The sequence below is a fragment of the Pterocles gutturalis genome, unplaced genomic scaffold, assembly GCF_000699245.1.
Source record: "Pterocles gutturalis isolate BGI_N339 unplaced genomic scaffold, ASM69924v1 scaffold33985, whole genome shotgun sequence".
NCBI classification, from domain to species: domain Eukaryota; kingdom Metazoa; phylum Chordata; class Aves; order Pterocliformes; family Pteroclidae; genus Pterocles; species Pterocles gutturalis.
In genome coordinates, this window is record NW_010139369.1 from 14,956 (window position 1) to 39,687 (window position 24,732).

The following is a 24,732-nucleotide window of genomic DNA, read 5'->3' on the forward strand; positions in this document are numbered from 1 at the left end:
CCTTGCACCCTGGTCTCCTGGTGCTCCCAGCACTGTCTCGCTGCTCCCGTCCCTCCTGAGCTTGTCACGGCAGGTGCTGCACAGCTACAAATGCTGGGATCCTGCTGGTAGTGGCCGGTACCTTCTGCGGGGCCCCTCAGATGTGGAAGGAATAGATGCTGTTACCTGCTGAATAAGAGAGGTTGTCCCAAGTGTTCCTCAAGTATTGCTGCCAAGCCCTCAGGCAGCGGCGGCTCCTCGGGATGCAGCTCAGGGTGTAGCCATGGTGCAGCTGCTGACTAGCGCACTCTCCACATCTGAATATGAACGTCCTGCATATTCCTTCCACGTGAATACCGAAGAAAGGCCAGGCTCTGCACACCCCATGCAGGACACTGCATTCACAAGTAAGAAAAATAAGTGAACAAACGGACTGCAAGAATGGCGGTCAGTGAGAGCATGGCAGCTTGACCTGATGGGCACAGATGTTTAAACTTTGAGTTTTTACTGAGCTGAGGTTTGATGTCCAGTCTCTGATAACTTCAAAGAGATGGAAAATCAGAAGCCCCACATGGAAAATCACTGCTAAATAAACTGTTTCGTTAATTACCTATAATGCTATGAAGAGGTGCTTACTGAAAACCTAGCCACTCAGGTGAAGGTGGGGGAGGAGCCTGAAAGCCACCCTTGGCCAAGACACCAAGCTTGAATTTGTGAGGATGTGCAAAATCGCTGCTTGTCTGGGTCCTGCAGATCCCTCTCACAGGTGAGACCCCCTCCTCCAGCCTCCCCTGGGCATCCAGATGGGTGGGAAATACTTGCTTTTGAGAAGACCTTCATCTGGTGAAGATCTCAGCCCTGTCCAGCTCTACTGCAGGAGAACTTTCCCAGCAAGTCTCCTTCTCCTGGGACAAAGCCGGGCTTCTTCATCAAGGGGAAAGCCTGCCCCGTGCTAACACCACCTGACTCAGACAGGACGCAAAGACAAAATCCTTTCTCTGCAGTCAGGATAAATTTGGTAAACAAGACAGACTTTAGATGGAGCTAAACCCACATGATTCTCCATCAGCAGTTTCACTTCAGCTTGAAGTAATTTTAGCTGGCAGCTCACTTACGTAGTTTGGTATTAAAATTCTTCTCAGTTGTATTTCTATCTACTCTGGAAGAATGCCAAGTAGAATAGCATCTTACTTAATTTTTCTAGAGTAACAGATGAAAAAATTGCACAGCAAGTCTCAAAATCACAGTCAAAATTTATTTGCTTTTATTCTATTTAATGCTTAGTATCTGGGAAAATACAATAAATAATTTTTCAGTCTAGAACAATTAGATGTTATGCTTAATAATAAAATGTTCAAAGAGGATGTAAAAATAAATTAATATCTTACTATTCAACTCCAGCGACAAAGCAGGTCTCAGTTTCAGACAACTGAGAAATTTTCAGCCATGAAAGACAGATGAACATGTTCGGCCCTTCCATAAACACGTGGCCATCATTGAAACCAATGGAAGATACACACAGACGCACACACACATATATGTGCCTTTATCAGAGAGCAGAATTTGGCCTAGATCTTACAGAACGGTAGTTTGCAGTTGACATTCATGTGTGTTTATTTTTTTAACACATAGAACTGCAGAACATTCATGTATCATACATTTTCCAAATCCTGCAACTGCAACTTGTATGAAACATTAGCATATAAAAAGTCATCACTGTACAACCACTTTTTTTAAAAGTCAGTGTCAAAAACATAAAAAACAGCTAATTTATTAAAACCAGATATATTAAGTGCTGAGGTTTGCGTTAGCTTTTTTCTGTTTTAAGCACAAGAATCTATTAAAACAAAAAAGGCAAATGTGGCTCAGAAAATTATAAACACTCTAACAACACACTTGTAGCTTTACTAACACTTATGTGACACTATAGTTAATTGAAAAACAATGTAAACACAATGAGGTACAGATACCAACGGACACTCCTCACAACTGTGCAAACTGTGGGCCTTTATCCTGCCAATGCTACTGACTTCAGAGCTTCCTCCCAGGGCCGGTCCCACAGACTCCGACTGTAACTCCCTGCAGCAGCCCCTGCCGCTGCCATGTGCAGGAACGGGTCCCATGACCCCCATGTCATGCACCAAACACATTTAAAGTGCCTCAGATTTCAAACTGATGCAAATTACATTTCATTTCTTTAGACTTGAAAAGATGAAATAGCTTCTGAAAAGTCTTATAGAAATACTCCTTTAAAACTATTAGAGGTTTTCTGTTTCACGGTAAATCTAATAAAATATTGAACTGCATTTAAATTAGGCAAATAGTGTTTGCTGTGCTTTTTGTAAAAAAGCAACTATATTCCTTTGCTGTAAGATACTTTATGTCTCCAGTCACTCTTTATTTTACAGAAAGTAGGAGGCCGAGCTGCTGTAATTTTGTTGGTGCAATCGCCTGTGGAGTTCTGAAACAGCCCTATGGATTTTTTGTGAGGACACTGAATCTTAAGTTCATCCCTTTTCACAAGTCTTTTCTCCAGTTTGTTTTATTCTGCTTCTTCACTCTTCTCAGAACCACCTCCAGCTGAATTATCTGCCTCATACTTTTTATCAGGAACATCTTCAAAGGATTTCCCACTGCAGTCATAGGTTTTACTTGTAGATCCCATATGCGTTCGAATGCGAGCTCCTGGCTGGTACAGCTGCATGGCTGGGCGATCCTAGAAGGAAGGAGATGTGGTTAACACTCTCAGAAACCTGTGTGGGATACAGAAGTGGGATTTGAAAGTGATGAATGTTTGTGAAGAAAGTAGATTTTGTGTTAAATGACTTTATATTTCACTAAGACCCAGGAAAAAATGGAGTGTAATGAAAATTGACTGAGTATTTAATATCTGTCTTGTTTATAACACTATTCTTGGGAGCCAAGCATTCTGAAAAAATGAAGAAAGCTATAAAAATTAAAGATCCTATGATACATTAGATGTAAACAAGGAGAAATACTGCAGACAATTATCAAACACACTATTACAGGTAAAATTCAGAAATGCGTTGTTGCCTTCACCAGCATCAACTGGGAAGAACAATAGCCTGTGCACTTGCAACTCTGTAGATAAATGACAAATACTAAATATAAACATAAAATAATAAGATAAACCAGAGAACAGTTTAGCAGGTAGCAGCTAGAAAATTACCCTCAGCTGAACTTGACCAATTGATATGTGTGCACTGCTACTTCAAGCCATGAATCACCACCACAATTTAGACATGGAATGCGCATTTTCATTATATATATCAAAATAAAATAGCAGTTATTGCTCTGCTTCATTGTTCATTCCATACTGAGTATGAGAGCACAGGAATTCACCCACTGATGACAAATTAAGTACAATTTGCACACGTGCAGGCTTTGTGAGGGACCCAGTCATACACACGCTGATTTGATCACCACAAAATGGAAGGGGCCAGTTTACACCTCAAACTTGCAAATGGTGATGTTCCATAGCTCTTGAGAGCACTTTTTATTCTTGACATTTCAACAATGAAACATAATGCTTAGAAACTCTGCTTAAAAAGTCTTTTCCTAGTAAGAGTATTATACTTTCACAAATACCAGTTTTTATGTTATGAAGTGATCCGCTCACCAAAACCTGAGCTTTTTGACCAAAATCTTGTGTTAAGTTTAGCAAACAAAATTAAACAGCCTGTTTTAAGACAGCGGCAGAGCACTGAAATTGTCCTACATCAAACTATATTAATTTTCAATTGCCTTCATAACTTGAAGTCATTCTGGTCTTTTGTTTTTTCCTTCTTTTTTCTTATTCCCAATATGCATTTTCCCTTCTTTCTTTTTACTTCACGTTTGCCTTTTTTGCTCCACTTTTCTCTCCATCTATTTAGACTAGATATCAAGATTCACTATTGGGCCACACAACTAGATCATTCTAGTTAGTTCTTTGTAGTGTGGTATGAAATGCGTAACACATCTTTCTACAACACAAACAGCTGCACAAAACTACCCTATGACAAGCAGTGCCCACTGGAAAGTTTATGATGAAGGGTCCAAAAAGTTTTTCGTATCACAGGCTCTGTACCTTGCAGTTTACATGATGAAAGCTAGCATAACTGTTACTTACATTGGAAACTTCCCATTTTCCGATTAATTTTTACAAACTGCAGAAAGAAGCTCGACCTCTGCCTAAAAACTTGTGCTGGCGTTGTTAATTCTATAGGTAAGTTGGAAATTTCAGCCCCTACCTCTTATCTATGTGATAAATACTCTAATGAAAAGTCACCACACTGAAAAAAACTTTACTGATATTGCTTATTTTGTTTAGGGAACAAATCTAGCACTTGCGGTGTAGACTAATCCAGAGACTCAGCAAGCCACAAGAGACGAGATGGGAAGAAATAAACAGAAGGCAGCTTCTTAAGGCTCGACAAAAGGCCCCCAAGACCCACCGTCCAGTTCCAAGGTTGCAGATATTTCACCAGATTTCAAGAGCAGCATGGCAAGCATGAGGAAAATTGTTCTTCACATCTTCCTGTTTCTGAATTAGCCATTTTTCTGACTGTTCTACAGTTTGAGCCATTGGTGTACGCGGAAAATTGCTACACACACGTGTATAGGCAGATAAATCTCACCCAGACTGCCCAGCTGACCTTCGCACAAACAAAAAGCAGGGCACACCCAGCTTTCTGTGTTTGCACAAGGTGACTTGACACGCAGAGTGGGTCCACCTGGACTTGCTCTATGCACACTCCATACAGACTCACTCTGCACGTGACCAATTTACTCCTCGGCAGCCTTAGCCCACATCACAGATCAGCCACTTGGTTTGAAAGAAGAATTTCATATGCAGAATAAATTTCTACACAAAACAGAGTTTTGGTCATCTTTTGTGGAAAATCTAGGATCAGAAAGGAGAGAGAGAATGAGGGTGACAAGGAGAGCCACCTCCTGAAAAGACCCTAGCACATCCATGAAATCAGTCTTGACAAAAATGATGCCCATGTCTCTGGGGGACAATAAGGGACGGCTCTACTACGCACCCTGCTACAGGCCCCACCTGCACTGCTTTTGCACCTGCTCTTTCCTTGACAATGACCATGAGGATAATTTGTCCTAACCAAATGACAGCCTTTTCCTACCAGCAGGTATACAATATTGAAGAATTTTCACATTCGCACCTTCTAAATCCAATGGCCTCTGAATTAGCTTTTATTTAAGTCCTTATAGTTCCTCTACTGAGCAATGCCTGGCCAATCCGTAAGATAATTACTTTATGAGCTGGGTAATGGAAGTACATTTTTAAAAGACTAGCATGCCACAGTTTTTAAATTTAATTAGAGATCAGAAGTTTAACAATTTTTAAAACACTCATAAAATACAAGGCTTCCAAGAATAGCGTTCTAAAAATGCTAGGGTTGAAAGGAAGACAGAATGCCTTCTATATATTGTAAATATGAATGAGCAGAGACCTGTGACCTTAACTTATTTTAACTGCTGTTGTCTTCTGATAACAGAAAGAAGTCTGGGTTTACTGAAAATGAAATAAAGAATTGCTTTTTTATTTTTTTGAAAAAGCATCTTTATGCTGAGTTTGCAAAGTAAAACCTGTGATCTTGAAGCACACTTAACTAATGAAAGATTATCCTAAATGAATAAAAGAACCTTATTTCTTATGCGCTCCTTTTTGGATGCCATGTCATCACACTTGTCCTCTTTACCCAGTTTGTCTACTGCCTCCACAGTGAAGCTGTAGTTGTAGTTCCCTTTCTTTCCTCTGTCTTGGTTGTATCCTTTCCCCCATTTCAGCTCTTCTTCATTCCTTCTCACAAACTTGTCAAACTCATAGTGAGCTCTATGCTTTCTGCCATCATCCAGTCGATACCTTTGTCTTTCAGGTTCTTTTTCTCGAAATCTTCTCTCCAAATCTCTTTGCTCTTTGTCACTATCATTTTGTGACCTATGAGTATATATAAAAACAATCCAAGCAATTAACAATTAAAAAAAAAGATGTTGAAGGACATAATACAAAGCCTTCCTTTGATTTCAACAGTATTTAGATCAGTTGTAAGGCAAGGCTGTTTTTTTTCCTCATTAAAAAGGGGTTATGTGCAATTTTGCTGAATGTCTCATCTATGTGTGTCTGGTCCTTCACTATGCATTCACAGTTCAAAATAGCAGACAAAGCTTTGCAAGAAAAATGGGACTTTTGTCCAACTGTTCTGGAAGGCCCATTCTTCAACTTTTATCCTTCTCTGCAATCTCATAAATAGTTCCCCAATATTTTTCATATAAACACCTGCTACATGATTAGCTCTGGTGGCCTGTTCTTGAGGTGACTCACGTATGTGAGCATTCCCCTTGAATGGGAACACTGAGGGCCCAAAGGAATTGTGCAGGTATCATGAATCAATTTGTAAATTTTATTACTTTATTTAACAAAAAAATATTCACTGACCTTGCAACTTGCTGAAGGCACTTGCAAAAATGAGTACCTATGTTCCAGGCTTTTGTTTATTGCATATCCAAATAATTTAGCCTACCTTTGCATATTTTATTTGGTGAAAGACCATTACCCTCCCGCAACACACTTAATTTCTGCTATGCTGCAAGGGGTTCATATTATAAAGACCATTAGTTTGCAACATTTTGCTGCCTGCCCAATACAATTCACTTTGTTCCTGTTCAGCGAGCGGGTCCTTCTCACATAAACCAGAACTGCAGCAATGAAGAAAGATCACAGAATAGATTATACTTTAAAAGGAGCAAATATCAGTAGTTTCTTTTTGTATAATTGATATGTATAAATATTTAAAGTTGAAACAGTAAAGTTGCTTTTGACAGTCTGCTCACATTTTGGGAATTATCAGACAGAATCAGAGAGGATGGAGATTTTCTAATGGTGTAGTGATCAAATAGCGGTATGCTTCTCATTTAGAATGGTTTAATATGAATAAAAGTGTATCTTTCTACATCACCTTTTATTTTGCTTTTAAAGAACAGAACTGTGAAAATTGTCAGCCTCTGACATGAACTTGGGCATTGGCAGGGCTGCCAAGACAGAGGCCCCATTTCAGGGGGAGCTGGAGGTCAGCAACAAAACCTGAATGACAGGTAAGCTGTCCAGCATTTTGCAAGAATTCTGTTTTACACCTGGAAAATCTACATTAATGCCTTATTAAACTTAAAAGATTAACATTAAAAATGTTACATGGCACCACCAAAACCTTAATACATGAAAAGCCTTATTAGCAATCAACTGACTTGCCCCCGCAAGTGTTTCTGTTGACAGTGTTCTGTGGTTCCTTTGTTGAAGAACATCCACAAAAGAGGTGCTGAATATTTTAAATTTCCATTAGAGAACAGGAGATTGAAGTTTTCAGCATCTTTCAGGACATACTTAACATACTGAAACACTGAGCCCATGTTTGAAGTCCTTAGTCAGAGATAAAAAAGATGAACAACACATGTAAGATATTATTGGTGTACCATTTTTTCAATTATCAAATTCAGTGGTTTTAGTTTCCAGTGTTCAAAGTTTCTTTATTTGCAGCTCCTGCATACTTTTCATAAAAATAAAGAACCTACGTGGACAAAGGTAAAATTTAAACTACTCAAAAATAGGCAGGTAGCCTGCAAGGATCCTAGAGCACAATCCAAAGCTTCCAGTAATACTTTGTACATAACACCTTACACGAACTATTTAAATGCACAGGTTTGTCCATATGTACAAGTTGTGCATATACATGACATCTCAGGTTCAGCACTTTCACTTTGGAAAGTACTTTTGAGAGCTTGGCTGAAAAACTCTGCTGAAGAGCAAAGTATTAATTATCTCAGTAGCATATTATTCTTAGGTATGTATCTTATGGGTGAATCCTGCTTGCAGTGGGACATACATGCCAAAGGACAAGAGAGAAAATCTGCTGCTTAAAACATCTGTAAGACATTTCTAGGCTACAGTAGTTATAGAACTGGGCTATATCTCTTGTTGCTACTATTACAATGCAACATAAAAGGCAGTGGGAGACAGCGACTGCTTCTGCAAGTATCTGTCATAAGGCTGTTACTCACACCTTAACTATTGTGCCATTTTCCCATTTATCAAACACATGTATCTGTTTATTGCAGAAAAAATTAAGAAAGTGTGACAGAAAAGTAAGGCATCCTAGCCAATTTAGTCTTTGACATCAGTAATGGAAGGAGGGCCTTGCCTGAACTCTCCATGGGGAACAGGTGAAATAACAATAAAACCCTGAAGGGCTTTTCATGCAAAAATCCTTCCAATCTGGGATTTCAAAACATTTCACAAATAACAAATTGCATCCCTGCCATGAGGTCAGTAAGCTGTTACTAAACATCTTTTACAAAAAGGACAGTGAGAGGCTTGTTCACACACAGAATGAAATCAGTTCCTTGCTGACAAAACAGCCAGCCAACGCACCGCTTACGTCATGTTTAAGCCTTCGAATGAAAACATTTAGGATCTAACTCGGAGCCTAAAAAATAAATATTACTCACTTTTCCTCAAGTTCTTTTAGTGAACCCTCCAATGATTTGGATCTTATACTCCCAGATCCAGGTGATTTATCCCATTTGTTTTCTTCAATCTCGGCTTCTTCACCTTTTTCTTTGTGCTTTTCACTGGCCAGCTCATCTCCTTTTTCAGGCTTCTTAAGAAGCTAAGAAATATTTGTTTATATTATGATGTAAAACTATTCTCCTCTGTTGCAACAGACATTTTAACAATTTATTAAATATATCAAAAACCTACTAAGATTGAAGATATTTAAATGCTAGGAATATATTTTATGAAGCATGAAATTTAAGAAGTTATTTAAAGAGGGCAGTTTACTTTTCCTAAGGAGGGACAGTCATTAATAGGCATTGAACTGCACATATTTAAATATGCTGAGAATACTGGAGAAAGCACTTACCTACTCTTCGCTCCTAAGTTTTATATACAAAGACATTATTATGGTGTATGATTTCTTAGAAAAAGTAAAACAGAGCTCAATGTTATTCCCAATAAAATAAAAAGCAGAACCTCCAAGACAAAAAGAGCAGGATTATACTTCCCTCCATGAAATAGTATATATAAAATGTGTGACACGTACTACTTGGGACAGACTGGCATACAGAAGTATACAGAACAATTTCGTTTTGTCAGGTTAAGTTGGCACAGAATGTAGCAGTGTCGTATAAAGATATCTGAATTACCTGTCATAACCGCATCAGCACATCATTGTACCTAAGGTAACTAGTCACACTTTTCAACAACACTGCTTAGTCAAAGTCCTAAATTACCTCCCCTTCCAGTCAAAACTGGTTTGGTATCTCCACACTGTACTGCAGCACACTGCGTAAACAGTGTTAAGTGAGATACCAAAGGATATATCTGTATAACTTCAACAGAAGAACATTCTTTTTTTCATTAAGGTACCTTGATTCTTATTTCTTTCTCAGAAATCTTCTTTTGCTTCTCCACTTCTTTCCTCTTACGTCTTTCTTCTTCTCTGCGCTTCCTTTTCTCTTCCTCCCGCAGGCGTTTCTTCTCCAATTCTCTCCGCCTTCGTTCTTCTCTTTTCTCTTCTCGTATTCTCTGAAGAGTTCAAAATGATTAATTGTAAATTGTCCAACGGAAAACCATGTGAAACATAAATGTTGAACTTCAGGCAAAAGTCTGAACGTACCTGCTTTTCTAATTTTCTATTTTTAATATATTCCAAAAGGGGTGTTGTTCTTCTAGCTAAAACACAAAAAATTTGTGATATAGTGTTCAACTCCTAAAATATGTACTCATTTCTTTACTTCAGTACTAACCCTTTTTTTTCTAGCTTTATTTGCAAGGGAGCTAATTAATAAACTTTTTTTTTCATATATTTTTGAAGGCATTCCCATAATTCTGTTTCAGAAACACTTTGTTGTTTTTTTCCTGTTAGGGTTAGAAGCAACAGAGATATGTTTCATGATTATGTAAATGTTTAGTTAAAAATCACACCTTTTCAGTTCAGAGAATGGCTTTTTTCTCTTGCTTATCAAATGGTTATTCACGAAAAAGGAAATATGTTCAGAATATATTCCTACATTTTAATTTTGTACACCAAAACCTAGCCATATTGCTGTTCATACAGAGACCACATTACTGTAATCTCACATAGCAGCTTTTTTCAATCCCAGTTTTCAAAGCACATCACAAAGGAAGCATTTAACTACCATTTAGCATTCACCTCTCCATGAGAAAACAGGATGAATAAGGGATAAGTGGTTTGTCCCAGATTACACAGCAAAGTTATCAGCAGATTCAATAGAACTCTGTTTTTCCAAATAGCAAATAAAGTGCCTCACCTACTGGACCACACAGCCATTCTTATGTTACAGAGCTGTCTCCACAACCTGGAATCTAGCCTAAGCCACTTGCCTGAACCATCTCCAAATTCTACAAAAACTTGGAAACCACAATTGAATTCCATATCATGTATAGCATTCATGACTGTCAGTACTGAATTTAAACTTCATGTACCCCATGTACTACTAGCTGTGAGTAGTTATAACAAATTCTGTCAGTCTTAGATGCCCCAGGATAGAGTTACAGAAAATATTTACTACTAGGAAGAATTTACAATTATTTATAGGACTTTCTGTCAAACCAGAAGAAAATTTCACTATTAGAATGCATTACAGTATTTAGAAGAAACAATAAAAGAAAAAAAAATCATTAAATTTAAAATGGCATAGCCAAAACCTAGACACAGGTCATATCCCAAAAACAACTGAGTGTTTTTGTCTTGACAATCCAAGTATCTTGCTAGCAACCCATTTGTTAATGATAAAACCTTGTTACACAGCTATGAATGGGAAGACTTGATAAGATTCAATATTTATTTTTAGCAAATATTACTGATCAAAAGCAACAACAAAAAAACCCTGTTGATTTGAGATCTTCCTTCCTCTATCCTTAGATTTCCCATGCTGCCCCTCTCTCTCTTCTCCCCTGCCGCTCCCCGCCCTCCTACTTTTTGACAGATTTTAGGTCTCCAGCACCCTCCCTACCAGACCCTCAGATCTGCAGCTCTGACTCTCTTCTGCTCCCATAACTTGCCTGTCTGAGCAAGGTTTGCCTCTGGGCACTTTTACATACTGGAAGTGCCCATAAAATGTAACTGGAGGGTCTAGGAAAAGGATAAGTTGCACGGGAAGTCCAGAACTTGACTCTAGTCATGACTAATCCTGTGGTGCAAGAGGTTTAATCAGAAATAATAACTTGAAGTTAAAGGAAGAGAGGCAATGTGATGAGTACTATCAAAAGAGGAGGGCAAAAAGGAATGTTTGTCAAACTTGAATTTTACCCATCTTATTTATGGGTCTTACTGTAAATAAAAATCTTAGAAGTTCTTTTTAAGATGTTTAAGAAATTTTAAAAGAAAATAAATTACAAAATGAAGAGTGTAACTTACATATTTTATCTTGCTCTCTACAAACAAGCCAGAAGAATGAGCTTACCTTCATCTTGTTACTGAGAAAATCTGTTTTATATCTCTCTGTCACACTGAAACTGATGAGCTAACACATCTGAGGTGATGCATGAAACATGTTGGTTTGCAGTAACACTACCTGGAGAAATGCTGAGAATGTGAGGCCCAATTATGCCAACAAAGTCCTGGGCACATCTTTCATTCATTTCAGCTGGAGTAACACCTTTGAAACTGGACATGCAACTAAACCCTTACATACTTTTACTATACGCATGCCATCCACTGAAGTGATCTTCATTTTTATATTGATAGCAATGGTCACGGTTTTGAATAGCAGAAAAAATATAGCAACTAATTTGATTTCCTGTGCTTTAACAGAAACAAAACATTAAAACTCCTAATGTAAAGCTGCCTTCAGCCAACATTGTTACTCTGAAATCTGCAAGTCTCAAGACTAACCATTTTCACTGATAGAATACTTTAAAGTTAATAAATCTTTCTTGAAATTGTAAGCTTTCTTAGAAAATTTTGACTGCTTTTACTCTGCTGTCAAATACTAGGGAAGATTTGGGGTACATAAAAATTGATGGTGAAGTTCCCTATCTAGAAGAGCAATAAACAAATGTTATTGGTAACAGAATTTTCTAAATGTCCATACTTCTAACATTTCAATTTCCCAAATTCTGAATCTCACCAGTCAACTATTAATTTAAGCACATGAAGAATAATTAATGCTACTCTATAGAAATACTTGTCACAGGCAGGGACAAACAGCATTAATCAAAAGAGGTGGCTACTTTTACACTGTAAAGAAATAACAGCAAAGGTGATTTTTTTTTCCTACTAGATTGTCACAACTAGGAAAGATTAAGTGTTCTGCATGTTGTCACTTGGAGATACAGCACATCAATATTCCATGTCATCCTGAAAACTGCATACTGGCACTGAAGGTTTCAATGTTGGTTTTACTAAAGATTCCCCCAGAGACTGTGAAAGTCATGCTGCATGCACACAGAAAACCAAGTATTGCCTTACTTTCAAAGCTTTTGCAGAATCTTGACTGTGAGAACACAGAGAGATCATGTTTCTCAATAAAAGCAGCAAATACCAGGGATCAATTGTTAAGTATTCAGCTATTTTATCTTTTAAAAATAAATCTTCCATCATTTAATACATCTGTAAGTATTCAGAAATATTAAGGACCTATTTCTGAAGCCACTGTGCATGCAAAACTTCCAGTGAAGTCAAGTGATTTCATACATGGAGACTTAAAAGAACAGGTGGGGTGTCTCCTGTCACTACCTGGCTGGATAACAAAAATCTAACTATGGTAATCTCAATCTCTGTTAGACTGAACAGGTCAGCTCTTGCAGGTAATATCATAAAGATATAAAAGATATTTAATATTCTCAATAATAAGAAAAATCAAGAAAACAGACCAATGAGTTCTCTTGTCTTGGCCTCAATCTCTCCCAAAAGAATCTCAGGATTGGCACAGATTTTCTCTTCATCAGCACAATAACTCTCTAAAAATTTCCTATATTCTGGATCTGTGAAAAAAAAATTTTGAATTATGTCAATACTTTGCAATGCATGACATAAATGGAATCTAGTTTCCACTGTGAAGCCAAGAAAATGTGTTTACCATCTTCAATGCTCCCAGCTTTGGCATCTTTCTTCTTCAGCTTCTTTTTTGAAATCTTCTGGAATGGTGCAAATTCAACCACTGCGGGATACTCCAAACCTTAAAAGAGATCAATACTTAATTTTCTGAGGGGGGAGAAACTTTCCTTACATTCACGTAAGATTTTCAAAATTCTTGAAGCTTGTGTTGGGCAGTCTTACTTGAAATCAAAGGTGAATGTTTCTACAATCCCATTCTAAACTTCTAATGAAAAATTACATGTAGCAGTATTCTAGTCAAAACAAAATACATTTATATTTTAATTATATACATAGACATAAAATACTTTTTGGACATGTTGAACTGAAGAGGACTACTGTTGCACAATAAAATTCTTGCATTATCATTTATCATTCCCTTTTAATTCTTCATAGATGCTCATTAATCAGAAAAATTTACATAAAATCTCAGCCTGACAACTGAATAAGTACTACTGGGAAATGAATCTGAAACAATTGAGTTCCTTCTGTAAAATTTTGTTACCAAAAAGCTTAAAAAATAAATTAATGCTGAGTACCATGCAATGATACAACATACCATTTTCTTTCAGAATCAAAACTGTAAAACTCCTCATGTAGAATTGTGTGAAACCTCTGGGTTTTTTGCTTGCAATTACACAACTTCTTGCCTGTGTTTACTGGCATGGATCCTTTGTTTTGAATTCTGCCTTAAATACTGGATTCTTCCTTGGACTGGCATCAGAACTGTGTGTAGTTTTTGAATTTCACCTGGTTTCCACTTGCAGCAGGTTCAACATTACACTTTGCTCAAGTCCACTGAAAACTTGGCTTAAATTTGCTAGAATATTTGTTAACCTTATTGAACCTGGTAATCCTTGTTTTAATATTAGCCTTGTAAATGCAGTGCCACCACAAGCATCACCAGAGGGTACCTTCGATCAACTTGTGCTCTTTATTTGCACAAACAATTATGCCAAATTGGGCAGCTGTGTACAAGCTCAGTTTTGCAATGTACAGAATATTCTGGCTTCAGTCCAGCTGAAGAACGTGCTTAGTTTAGACAAAGTGGAGTCTTGAGAGAATCCTAAAAATAGTTTCTTTCTAGTTTTCCATCTAGAACACCCAGAATTTGAAATCTGGGAATTGCACACCGTGAGGAATGTGTTGTTCTCCATCTCTACAAAAATCCATCCAAATCTAAACTAGAAGCCTACAAAATATCTCAGGTAGGTAATGCTGAAGAGGAATTTGTTAGTCTGACAGACAGCTTCCTTAGAGATCAACTCTCCAGTAAGAGTGGGCAGGACTACTTTTCACAAGACATCCACAACACTGAGTGCACAGAACAGACACCTATACAAGAAACCCACAAATCTATGCCTGTTCTAAACAACCCATGCAATTTTTTACAGAAGGTATGAGTGAATGAGGCAAGGAACTGATAAAGTGAAAGCACCATTTCTTGGCTATGGCTGTTCCAGGCTACTGTAGGAGACCTGGATTTATCCACGCCTACATTACAGAGTTCTTCTTTGCTGTTGGGAAAACTTTTGCAGACTGAACATTTTAAAGATGGCAACCAATTTTGTCACTCTTTTTCTGGGAACTCAACTGAAGACGTCTGCAAATGCTCTAAAAAGTCAAGCTGTACATATCTCAAAGTGGGCAACCAAAATGATGAAGTCAAGTTTTTGTCTTGCTTTTTCAAAATGGGAATAAGTGGCACAACTTTATCTCACAGAAACACACTGAGGATGTAATGATTCATGCTTGCAATGTGTTGTGATGAATTGTGAAGCTTGCATAAGACAATTATCTTAATAGGATCTTGATAGTGTATTGCCAAGAACACAGATGGAGCACACACACCACACAGACAAACAAGATTGCCTGGACAAATATATTTTGTACTTCATTATCTTTTAAGTGCTAGATTTTAATTATTTTATGTAATTAACTGTATATTGAGAAAAAAACTGTCATAACTAGCAAAAAGTAAATTAATGTTCTAAAATGGTATATGTATATATGCACACAGTATCTTACAAATAGTCCAACCTTTATTATCAATGAAGACATAGCCATCAAAGCGATCTCTAAAAAGAAGGATGTCCTCAGGATTTCTAAAGTTAATGTATGCTCTTGAGTAGAGATGAGGATAAAGGCTGCAACAAGAAACAATTTTATTTTCTGTTATTTACTATTCTGTTCAGGACTATAAAAAAAGTAAAATGAGAAGGATCACACTGCAATTCTCATGTTCTTTGGGAAACAGATACCTTAAACATGCATATTGAAGTCTTTACATGTACATATCTTAATTATATAAATGACAAAAAGTAACTGAACAAATGAGTTCCTGGATGCAACTGTGAAATTTATTCTGAACTGAGACAAGTATTTCTGGTTTGTTTTGTCTCCCTAATCACAGACCATATGTTTCCATTGTGCAGGATCAAAGCTTTAAGTCTAATATTTCATTACTTAAGAGATATGAATAACAGCAGTGCTTTTGTGAAACTTCTTGGACAAGCTAAAAAAGTCTTCTGCCGCTGAACAGAAGAAGGTAAGTAAAAGCTCCCAGTGAAAAGGCAGTTGCCAAGCTGTCACTGTATTTACAGAGATTTCCATGTTTACGAAAGATTAAATAACATAATAAATGGCAAGACAATCCACTGAATTATATACAAATAAACAAACTCCATCTGACACACATGTATATCAATATATATGCAATGTCTAGTTGTGAAGAACAATCATTCTGAAAATCCAAAGCATTTCTAGCAAAAGAAAGAACAGGTACTTACCTAAACTAATTCTGATTCTTCAATAATTTATTGGCATAGATCTCGCTCTAAGGGCTAATGTTTAATCTACCTGATAAAAACCTCAGGGCTGGCACACCACCAACCACAAGGAAACTCAGGTAATTTAATGAATTACCACCCATCAGCTAAGTTATTGGAAGTCATGGCACGTACATCCTTTAAACCCCTGCAACTGTGATATAAACCAGTTTGTCTTAAACTGCCTTCAATTATGGCTCTATATTACACCAGGTTTTTGAACATATCTGAACACAAGCCCATAACTTTAAAATACCTGTGTTCATAATACTATTGCCACACACGACCTGGCTTCAGGCAAACTCATCACCAGCAGCAGGAGACAACAGACACACACAGCTGGAACCATATTTCAATCCTGCAGCAATTTCAGAATCAGATTTCACAATGAATGAGAAAGAGCAAAAATACGGGTTGGATCGCAGGATCCACACATGTGGCAGCTGAAAGCAACAGTTACTACAAATCAAGTTATTTTTTTCTTTTTTGAATGTCCATCCATATGGATCCCACTTTGGGTGTTAGAAGGCGAGCATAAGGAGCAGTGCTGTCAACAACTAACCAATGATTTTGTAAACCCACAATTAATGTTTGATATTGTAGCCAGGAGGAATGTTTAACAAAAAAACGAAAGGGCTTTTTTCATTCAGATGTTTTGCAAATACCACTACGGAGCATTTCTACAGCATGCAGAGGACAAACCTTCTAATTCTAAGGAATAGCTATTTCATCCATACATACTCACTACATTTTGACATTCTTGGATGGGAATAGCATTGAGTCAACTGTAAGCAGGTAGCCACAAAAATGCCTGCTAGGGCATGGCTAGGGCTATGCTGCTGACACAAAGCAGTGCTGAAAAATGCCACAGGCATAGCACGCTCCCTCATCTGCCAGAGCCTACGCTGATGCCACACAGTTATGGACCACTGGGAAGCAACCTCTAGACAGCTTGACCAAACGAGCATGGTGGCATATGGCTGTGTTTTGTCAAGGGGTTCTGCAAAGCCTGCAGAGTCCTCTCTGATCAGATTCGCAAACCTCCAGTCTGCACATGCCACGTATCTTGAGAGTGGCTGTGGAGTTACTACCAAGATGCAAAGCAGAGGAAACAAGCCAGCTTCCATCTCATCAATTTCAAAGGAAAAAAAAAAAAACAAAACATTAAATGCAACACTTTCCACTATTGCATACAGTTACAAAACAGATCTTTAAAAGGCCTACAAGTGAATTGTAGCACTCCATAGCTGTGCTGGAAGAAAAGCTTCTGTACTGCCTAATGGCTGGAACAGGGAAGAAGTCTCTTTGATAACTGGTAGCTCCCAGGAAAAAATAAACTTCCTTCTCTGTCCTGTTAAGAGGACTATTCCTATGTTGCATGTTCTTTGATGTTTAAATCAGATGAGGCCTCATATTAGAGATTGATATGATTATGCACTTGAAGTGCTGAAGATTCACGACACAAAACCAGGAATCTGGAGGGAGCATTATTTTTCAGCCCAGTTATTATTATCTGAGATTGAGAAACTGAGTTTCAGTTCCTAGTCTAAATAACTATTTCAGTGTTTTCTTCATCTTCAGTTTCTGTAAAATACTAAAATTTTCCGTAGATCAAAGACTGGGGCTCAGAGAAGTGGCATTTCTTCTTTGTCTCAGTTCACAGCAAACAGCCTCATCATACAGTCGGATCTTTTTTTCTGCAGTAACTCAGAACCTTATGGTTGGGCACATAACCATTGTGAAACAGAGCCGAAAATACAAAGACTTATTCCTTCCTTATTTCCTTTAGCTTGTACATCAACGCCATCTGTTTTATCTGCTTTGGCAACACAATCTTTTCCAGGTACAGAACGTAATATTTTTCTAGCATTTTCAGTTTAGGCTTACCAGAGTGAGTACCTTTTAAACAGAGAAACATTTTATATAGTTACTAAGCATTTGTTAGTAAGAAAAAATTGAGTCTGACATGTATAAACAGAACTCTGGAAACCAGAGGTTTAGAATTGACTTTGCAAATTAAGGGATCCAATGTTGTTGCTATACATTATTAACATCTTCAAGAACTTCATTCGCATCAGCAAACATATGAAAATATTAAAGCATTTCTGTGCACAGTAGGATACTGATGTGCACAATAGCCCAAAAAAATAGGATTGTCTGTCCATTATTGTTGCTTTGTATCAGGGTAGAAAGTTGTAGAAACAGAGCTGTGACCATGCTTAGCAATTTCAGGTTCCTTCTCTGATGGAGCCACTTTTACAAATAAAAAGTTGGTTCTCATATGAGAACCATATGAGTATGTCGGAGTGCTTAGTGCATGAAAGCCTAATCGCCAAGTGTTTCAGACCTCTTGGCTTTTTATCCAATAAAGAGTCCAGGGCCTAAAAAAATAAAAATCCCTAAATGGGAAGCTAACTCAATGCAGCAACTCAGAACTGCTAAGCACTGGCCTGCATATGAAACATTGTCTCTTACTCTGGGTTGCAGATACCTGACTTCCAACCGCAGCTCCCACACCTCCACCCACCCTGCATTCCCTCTTCGCCTATCCACTGAAAACCCACCAGCGTGGCAGCGCAGCAAAGAATGCCCAGGGCTTCACGGGGCCACGGGGACTCTGTGGCTAATACTCTCTCCCAGGAAGAAACACTCCTGCTCTTCTTTCCTACTTTATATTCAGCAGTTATTGGATAAAATACAGCTTTTGCTTTTCAGGGTTTTGCCTCCCAGATGAGTCCTACAGAAAGGCCACTGGATCCTGTGAGCCTCCTTTTTTTCAAATGTCTACCAGCACAGATTTCATTCAAGATTTGAAATTCCATTTTGAGGTTGCATGGTTAGTTTTATAATCAGACAGCTGGTTCTATTTTGCCATATGTTTGCTGCCTATAATGCTGCTTTCCACCCATATCATGTTTTGGACAGATGCACTGCACATGATGTTGGCATCTCTGCAATATCACTTAGAGCAATCTCTGTGGAAATAACCCAGATGAGTCTGACTATACGCATTTCTTCAGTACAACACAGTTTCTTTGTTTTCTGCTGTGTGTTCAAGGGTATTCAGTCTTTTAGGTTCTGTGTTATTTCCATAACATTTAGACTATCTCTGTAAACCCTTACTTTTACAGCAATTTTAATAACAAACACATTCTAATAGTTTACTTCTTCTACAAGGTATCTTTTAAAACAATTATGTAAAAAGACTGGTATACAGGAAAGCGATTTTAAATAGTTATCTACAATATACACAGCAACATGTAAACTATAAGAACAGCCATCACATCTAGTAAAACCACCTACCAACTTACCAGTCACGGTGTTTATAGATGTATAAACATAAATGCTTACATATATATGTAGATCTCTACATCTGAATTTTGGGAGTGTTAAATAAATACCTCCATCCATTCATATATTACATAATTTCTGATCAAACTAATCATCTACAATGTCATGTCAAGCTAAAATCCACTGGCTTCACCCTGTTGACTCTCACCTTCTGTGGTCACTCACAAAGTGTATGGAACTGGTATAAATTCAAATTCTTTTTACAGATATAAATGAGTACAATTTGCCTGGCCACAGAAAAGCAGAAAGACTACGCATGTGTGATGACAGACTGTCGCTCATTCCATCTAGAACACAGTAGTGGCGGTTCTGCTGAAGCTCTAAAGGTGCTGCCCCTTCAGCGCTGCAGTTCCTGGGTGCATACTGCCATCCTACAGCGTTAATGCTATTTGCCTGCAATAGTCCTGAGCAAAATATCAGGAAGCAGTAATGGAGGGCAAAGAAGTGCAGTTCACATGAAGCTTAATTGCTGTCTGTGATATACGGCATGGCATTGACTACCTCCCTGGCTTTCACATAAGCAAAGCTCCTGTTTGCATCTCTCTACTTTTGTAACCTTACAACACTATTGACAAGTCCTAGTGTTCAGTGCCAGTCCTGAGGAATAACCAAAATCCTGCAGTGCAGAGCTCAATCACTTGAGACAAGTTTTAGAAGACTCAGAAACATTGACATGCAAAAAAAAAAAAATAGTATCTGGCAGGAAACAAAGTTCATATATGGAGTCTGGGAACAAGATAGACCGGTAGGAAGGCAGAGTCTCTATTATCAGCAATAATAATGTCTCTACCCAACACACATCCCTAAAGTCACAGAAACAGTACTTTGTATTTGGATGTCAATGTACAAGAGAGACGAAATGTAACGCAGTGAATCAGATGAATCTGAAAAAATTAATGACACACAATGCAACAGTCACTTTCTGAAATTATTTTACTGAAATGGATGTAACTGGAAAAGCATTATACATTAATGACATTACTTAATCAAATTAATTTTTAAAGTTCTATAGCTTGCCTGTAATAACAAGACATTGTAAATTTAAAAATATCCTTTAGACTGCAAAAACAGTGAATCTGGAGTTGATAATTTGCATCTTGCAAAAGCATAGAGGTAGGGCTGCAACTGTTGGTTTTGTCCTCTAGGGTCAGATGACCTTCGAAATCAAAATGTACAAACAGCCATAGTGAGACCTCTCTCCCACAGCAACTGGTAGAGGATGCTTAGAGAAAATTTATTAAAAAGGGGAAACTATATACTGACACTTTACCTACTACATCACTTCAGCTCCTTGCAGCCTAAGGAATTAATAATACAGAACTTGCATCCTTGTGTTTAATAGGTTTTCAGAGATAACTATTCATCTAAATAAGTATTTGTCTAATTGCTCCTGAACCATTTTCAACCTCCATCATTTCTGACACCTATTTCTGACAAGGAGCTCTATGGTTTAATAGTGTTGCATGGGGAAAAAAAAAAAAAGTCTGCACTCCACAACTGAAGAAATCTGAATGAGCTCTTAGAAACTTCTGTCATCTAGAGTTACACAGTATGGGGTTAAAGTGAGATGTTACAGCTCTTACTGTAAATTTGCCTCCTTCTGCATCAAAACATTTGTACGCCCCTTTCTCTTTCCAACAAACAGATCCTCTTCACCAAGTAGCTTCTCTACATCAGTCTCTGCTTAGGTAACGTGAACTTTGCTGTTAATCTTCCCCATGTTTTCTTTATCACTGAATTCTCTAGGTGTACCATGCACACGGTACAGGATCTAGAAAAAAGCTCATCAGTGAAAGACAAAGGGGACTGTAGAGAGAACATGCCTGTCTTGTCCTGTAGCTCCTTCTGTCAGCCAGAATAGCATGAAGACACATCCACAGAGTTTCCTGAAATTTTATTAACTGTCCATAACATGACAGATCATTGCAACACAATGCTTTATACTCAGAAAAGAGTTCTCCGATGGATAAGAGGAGACTAGGACTCACTGTATTAATCTTGTCTCTAATTTACAATTTCTGAAAGTTTACTGTATATTCTAGAGTGTGTGAACATGTAAAGAGTTAAATCATAGATGTACATGGGTATGTGTCAGCATTCAAACAAAGGGGGAGACCCGGACAAGGTGATCCTGGGTCAGTCAAAGAACAAACAAATAATCCAACAAATACTCTGCAGAACTGCAGCTAAATGCCCTTTTAACTGGGTAGTTTGGTGAAAGAAGCTGTAGCCATACAAACCTTGTAAAAACAAACCCGCTCTGAAAAAATACATCTTCTGTATGAAAGCATAATTTTTAAGCAGCAAGATGAGGCAAAAAAACCTCAAAGGGAATATGAAACAGTTCATGCTGAAAAATTCAAACTTACATGAAAACACTTTTTTCTACAGAGTTTAAATTTGTGACGGCAGAAGAGAACATGAATCCAAAACTCAGGAGGAAGAGAACATTTTTCTCCCAGATCATTATTTTATTACAGGGCTCAAACACAGGATTCAAGGAAACTGACAATCCAAGTAACACGTATCAGAGATTTCATTGTTCAAAAAGAAGTTTCAAAAGGTGCATTCTTTGCTTGCTGCATCTTGAAGTCTAGCAGCAAAACAATATAAGAAATACAGCTTTATTTTCTTCACGCTTTTTGTTATTTTTAATCACCAAGATCTGCTCTTCAAGGGAAACAAATCTTTAGAGTGTTTTAAGCATGTCCTTATCCCTCTACCAGAATGAACTACCGTGTCATATAAGTGATCTAACAAACTTTTTTATATATGCATATGTTCTGTCCCTAGCTATAGGAAAGTAATAACACAGAATAGGAGAAAAAACACAATATCTTTCATCAGTACCCTGACATTGACGCAATTAAATGAGTGGACAGCAAGATTTTTGAGCACTCCAAATTTCATCACATAATGGTACAGAGAAAATGAAATTTTATATGTACAACTGTTGTCTGTGCCTTCTCTTTTTCTAAGATGGATGATTTCCTAAATTGTTATGCCAACAATTGTTCTGGAAAATTAGAATTGTAATTTTAAAAGTTGGTCAGCAACAAATATCCAGGATACCTCTGCAGTCAATGGAAAGAATCTTGTGCTTGTGGATGGTGATTAATTGCACACTAAGACAGCCTAAGATGGGCAAGATGGATCTTATACTTCGATTTCTCAGAACACATGCAGATGTAGCATACACAGTATTTTGTTTAATGGTTAAGTTCCTCTCTTCTTGTTTTTCCAAAAGGGAATCATATTTTACCACTTTGATACCGAGTAAATTATATAACTATACCAGCAATTCTGATTTAAATAAACCACTATTTATTTTTCTTTTTCAGTTTGCACGAGACAAAAGTGAATAAAAATGGATTTGAAAAATTGTATTAAATAAATACAAAAACATTTGTAAGCAAACAAATAAACTAAGCTCAAATGGCACTCATGAAAAAACTTCTGTGATATTTGCCCTAGGTTTAATATTTCTCACAGATGATAAAGAGTCTGTTGCCTTTCACCAGTAAAGGTTAAAATAAATATCAGGGTTTCAAATGAAATTATGCCCCATTCATATTCAAAAAATTTCTGGTTTAAAATCATGATCGTAAAAGAAAAGGGCAAAAAAAATCTCTGCTTTTCATAAATATTTTAAGTAACTAACAAAAAGGAAAAAGAATGTGATTTGGTATGTCTAAAATACCTTAATTAGGTTTTAAGCACCAGAAAACCTACACAGCTAGCTCATCCTCACCTGGGATCAGCAGTGCAAAACTCAAAATAATCATGAGCAGGTAGAGGATGTAGCTGTTCCTCCAGTTGCTCCTTAGTTAGACAAGGAGGAAGCCGTCGAATAACTACCTGCATATATAAAAGAAAATAGAGATTTATCTTTGATCTAAACACTGTAGAAAGAGACTGACTACACAAAATTTTTACAGTATCTCTTTTGAAAATTATTTACACTAACTTTTAAGTCTTTAATCACAACAGTATCCTAGTGTACAAGTTTATGTGTCCAGGTGCTGGTGGTGGGGGGCTTCAAGGGGAGTACCTGTGAGGAGAGGCCGGGGCTGCCCTGCGCTGGACACAGCTGATTCCAATGGACCCACTGCAGAGCACAGCTGAGCCCCAGAGCCAAGACAGTATCACGTCTGGGAAAACTTAAGAAAGGACAGAAAAGGCTGTACAGCAGTGTGAGCTAGAGGAGTGAGGGGAAAAAAGTGTGAGAAACATCCCTGCAGACATCAAGGTGAGAGAAGAAGGAGGGGGGCAGGTGCTCCAGGCAACTGAGCAGAGATTCCCATGGAAGAGACCATGGTGAGGCAGGCTGTCCCCCTGCAGCCCATGGAGGACCACAGCGGAGAAGATACCCACCTGCAGCCCGTGGGGGAACCCATGCCACAGCAGGTGGAGGTGCCCTGAAGGGAGCTGCAGCCTGTGGAGAGCCCACACAGGAGCAGGTTCTCCGGCAGGATCTGCAGCCCGTGGAGAGGAGCCCATGCTGGAGCAGGTTTATCCTGAAGGACTGCAGGCCATGGAGGAGACCCACACTGCTGCAGTCCATGAACAACTGCAGCCCGTGGGAAGGACCCCTGCTGGAACAGTTCACGAAGGACTGTATCCCATGGCAGGGACCCCAAGCTGGAGCAGGGGAAGAGTGTGAGGTGGAAGGAGCAGCAGAGAGGAGCTGTTATGTCCTGTCCACAACCCCCCACTCCCCATCCTCCTGCACTGCCTGGGGGGCAGAGGAGGTAGAGCCTGGGAAAGAAGGGGGGAGGGTGGAAAGGTGTCTTATTCTTTTTTTTTCTCACTATTCTACTTGAATTTTTTAAATTAACAATAAAGCAAATTAATTTTTTCTAAGTTGCATCTGTTTTGCCTGTAATGGCAATTTGTAAGTGATCTCCATGTCTTTATCTCAACCCACGAGTTTTTTCATCATATTTTCTCGCCCTGTCCTGGTGAGGAAGGAGTGAGAGAGTGGCTGGCTGGAGGTCTGGCAGCCCCCCAACCACCACACTCAGGTAAACTGGCCAATAATCAAGGCCAGGAAACTGTATAGAAACCTTTCGGACAGAATGGTGCCAGCACATAAAACAGTAAAATGGCCATCAAGCTTCAGACAACCTACTTCCACTTTTTAGCAGTATATGAATTTAACTTGACCTAACCGTAAGTTGTAGGGATTTTTAGCGCTTCAGTTTTGCAATTTAGAAAACAGGAATAAATCAAATCTCACAGTGCTCTATGCAAGTATTCTTTGAAAAGAGCTCCAGTAAAGCCATGGACAGAGAAGCACTCCTGTCCTTGCAGGTGCTGCTTTGCCACAGAAATAGCCAGTCCTAGCTTTCTGAAGAACTAAAGGCGGAAAGGCACGCACGTTCGCATCACCGCTTCTGGGGATCTCGGAACCCTCGCGGGAACGCACACCC

General features: G+C 38.3%; 1 protein-coding gene across 1 annotated transcript; it reads right to left on the minus strand.

Moving 5' to 3' along the window:
* Positions 1-2,385: 2,385 nt before the first annotated feature.
* UPF3A (UPF3 regulator of nonsense transcripts homolog A (yeast)) lies at positions 2,386-23,164 on the minus strand. The gene is made up of 9 exons (XM_010083323.1): positions 23,052-23,164; positions 15,162-15,268; positions 13,105-13,203; positions 12,899-13,009; positions 9,678-9,733; positions 9,428-9,586; positions 8,506-8,666; positions 5,650-5,944; positions 2,386-2,695 (listed from the first exon to the last, which is right to left on the minus strand). The coding sequence occupies exons 1-9, from the start codon at positions 23,162-23,164 to the stop codon at positions 2,522-2,524; spliced, it is 1,275 nt and encodes a 424-aa protein (XP_010081625.1). The 3' UTR covers positions 2,386-2,521.
* Between the last annotated feature and the right edge of the window lie 1,568 nt (positions 23,165-24,732).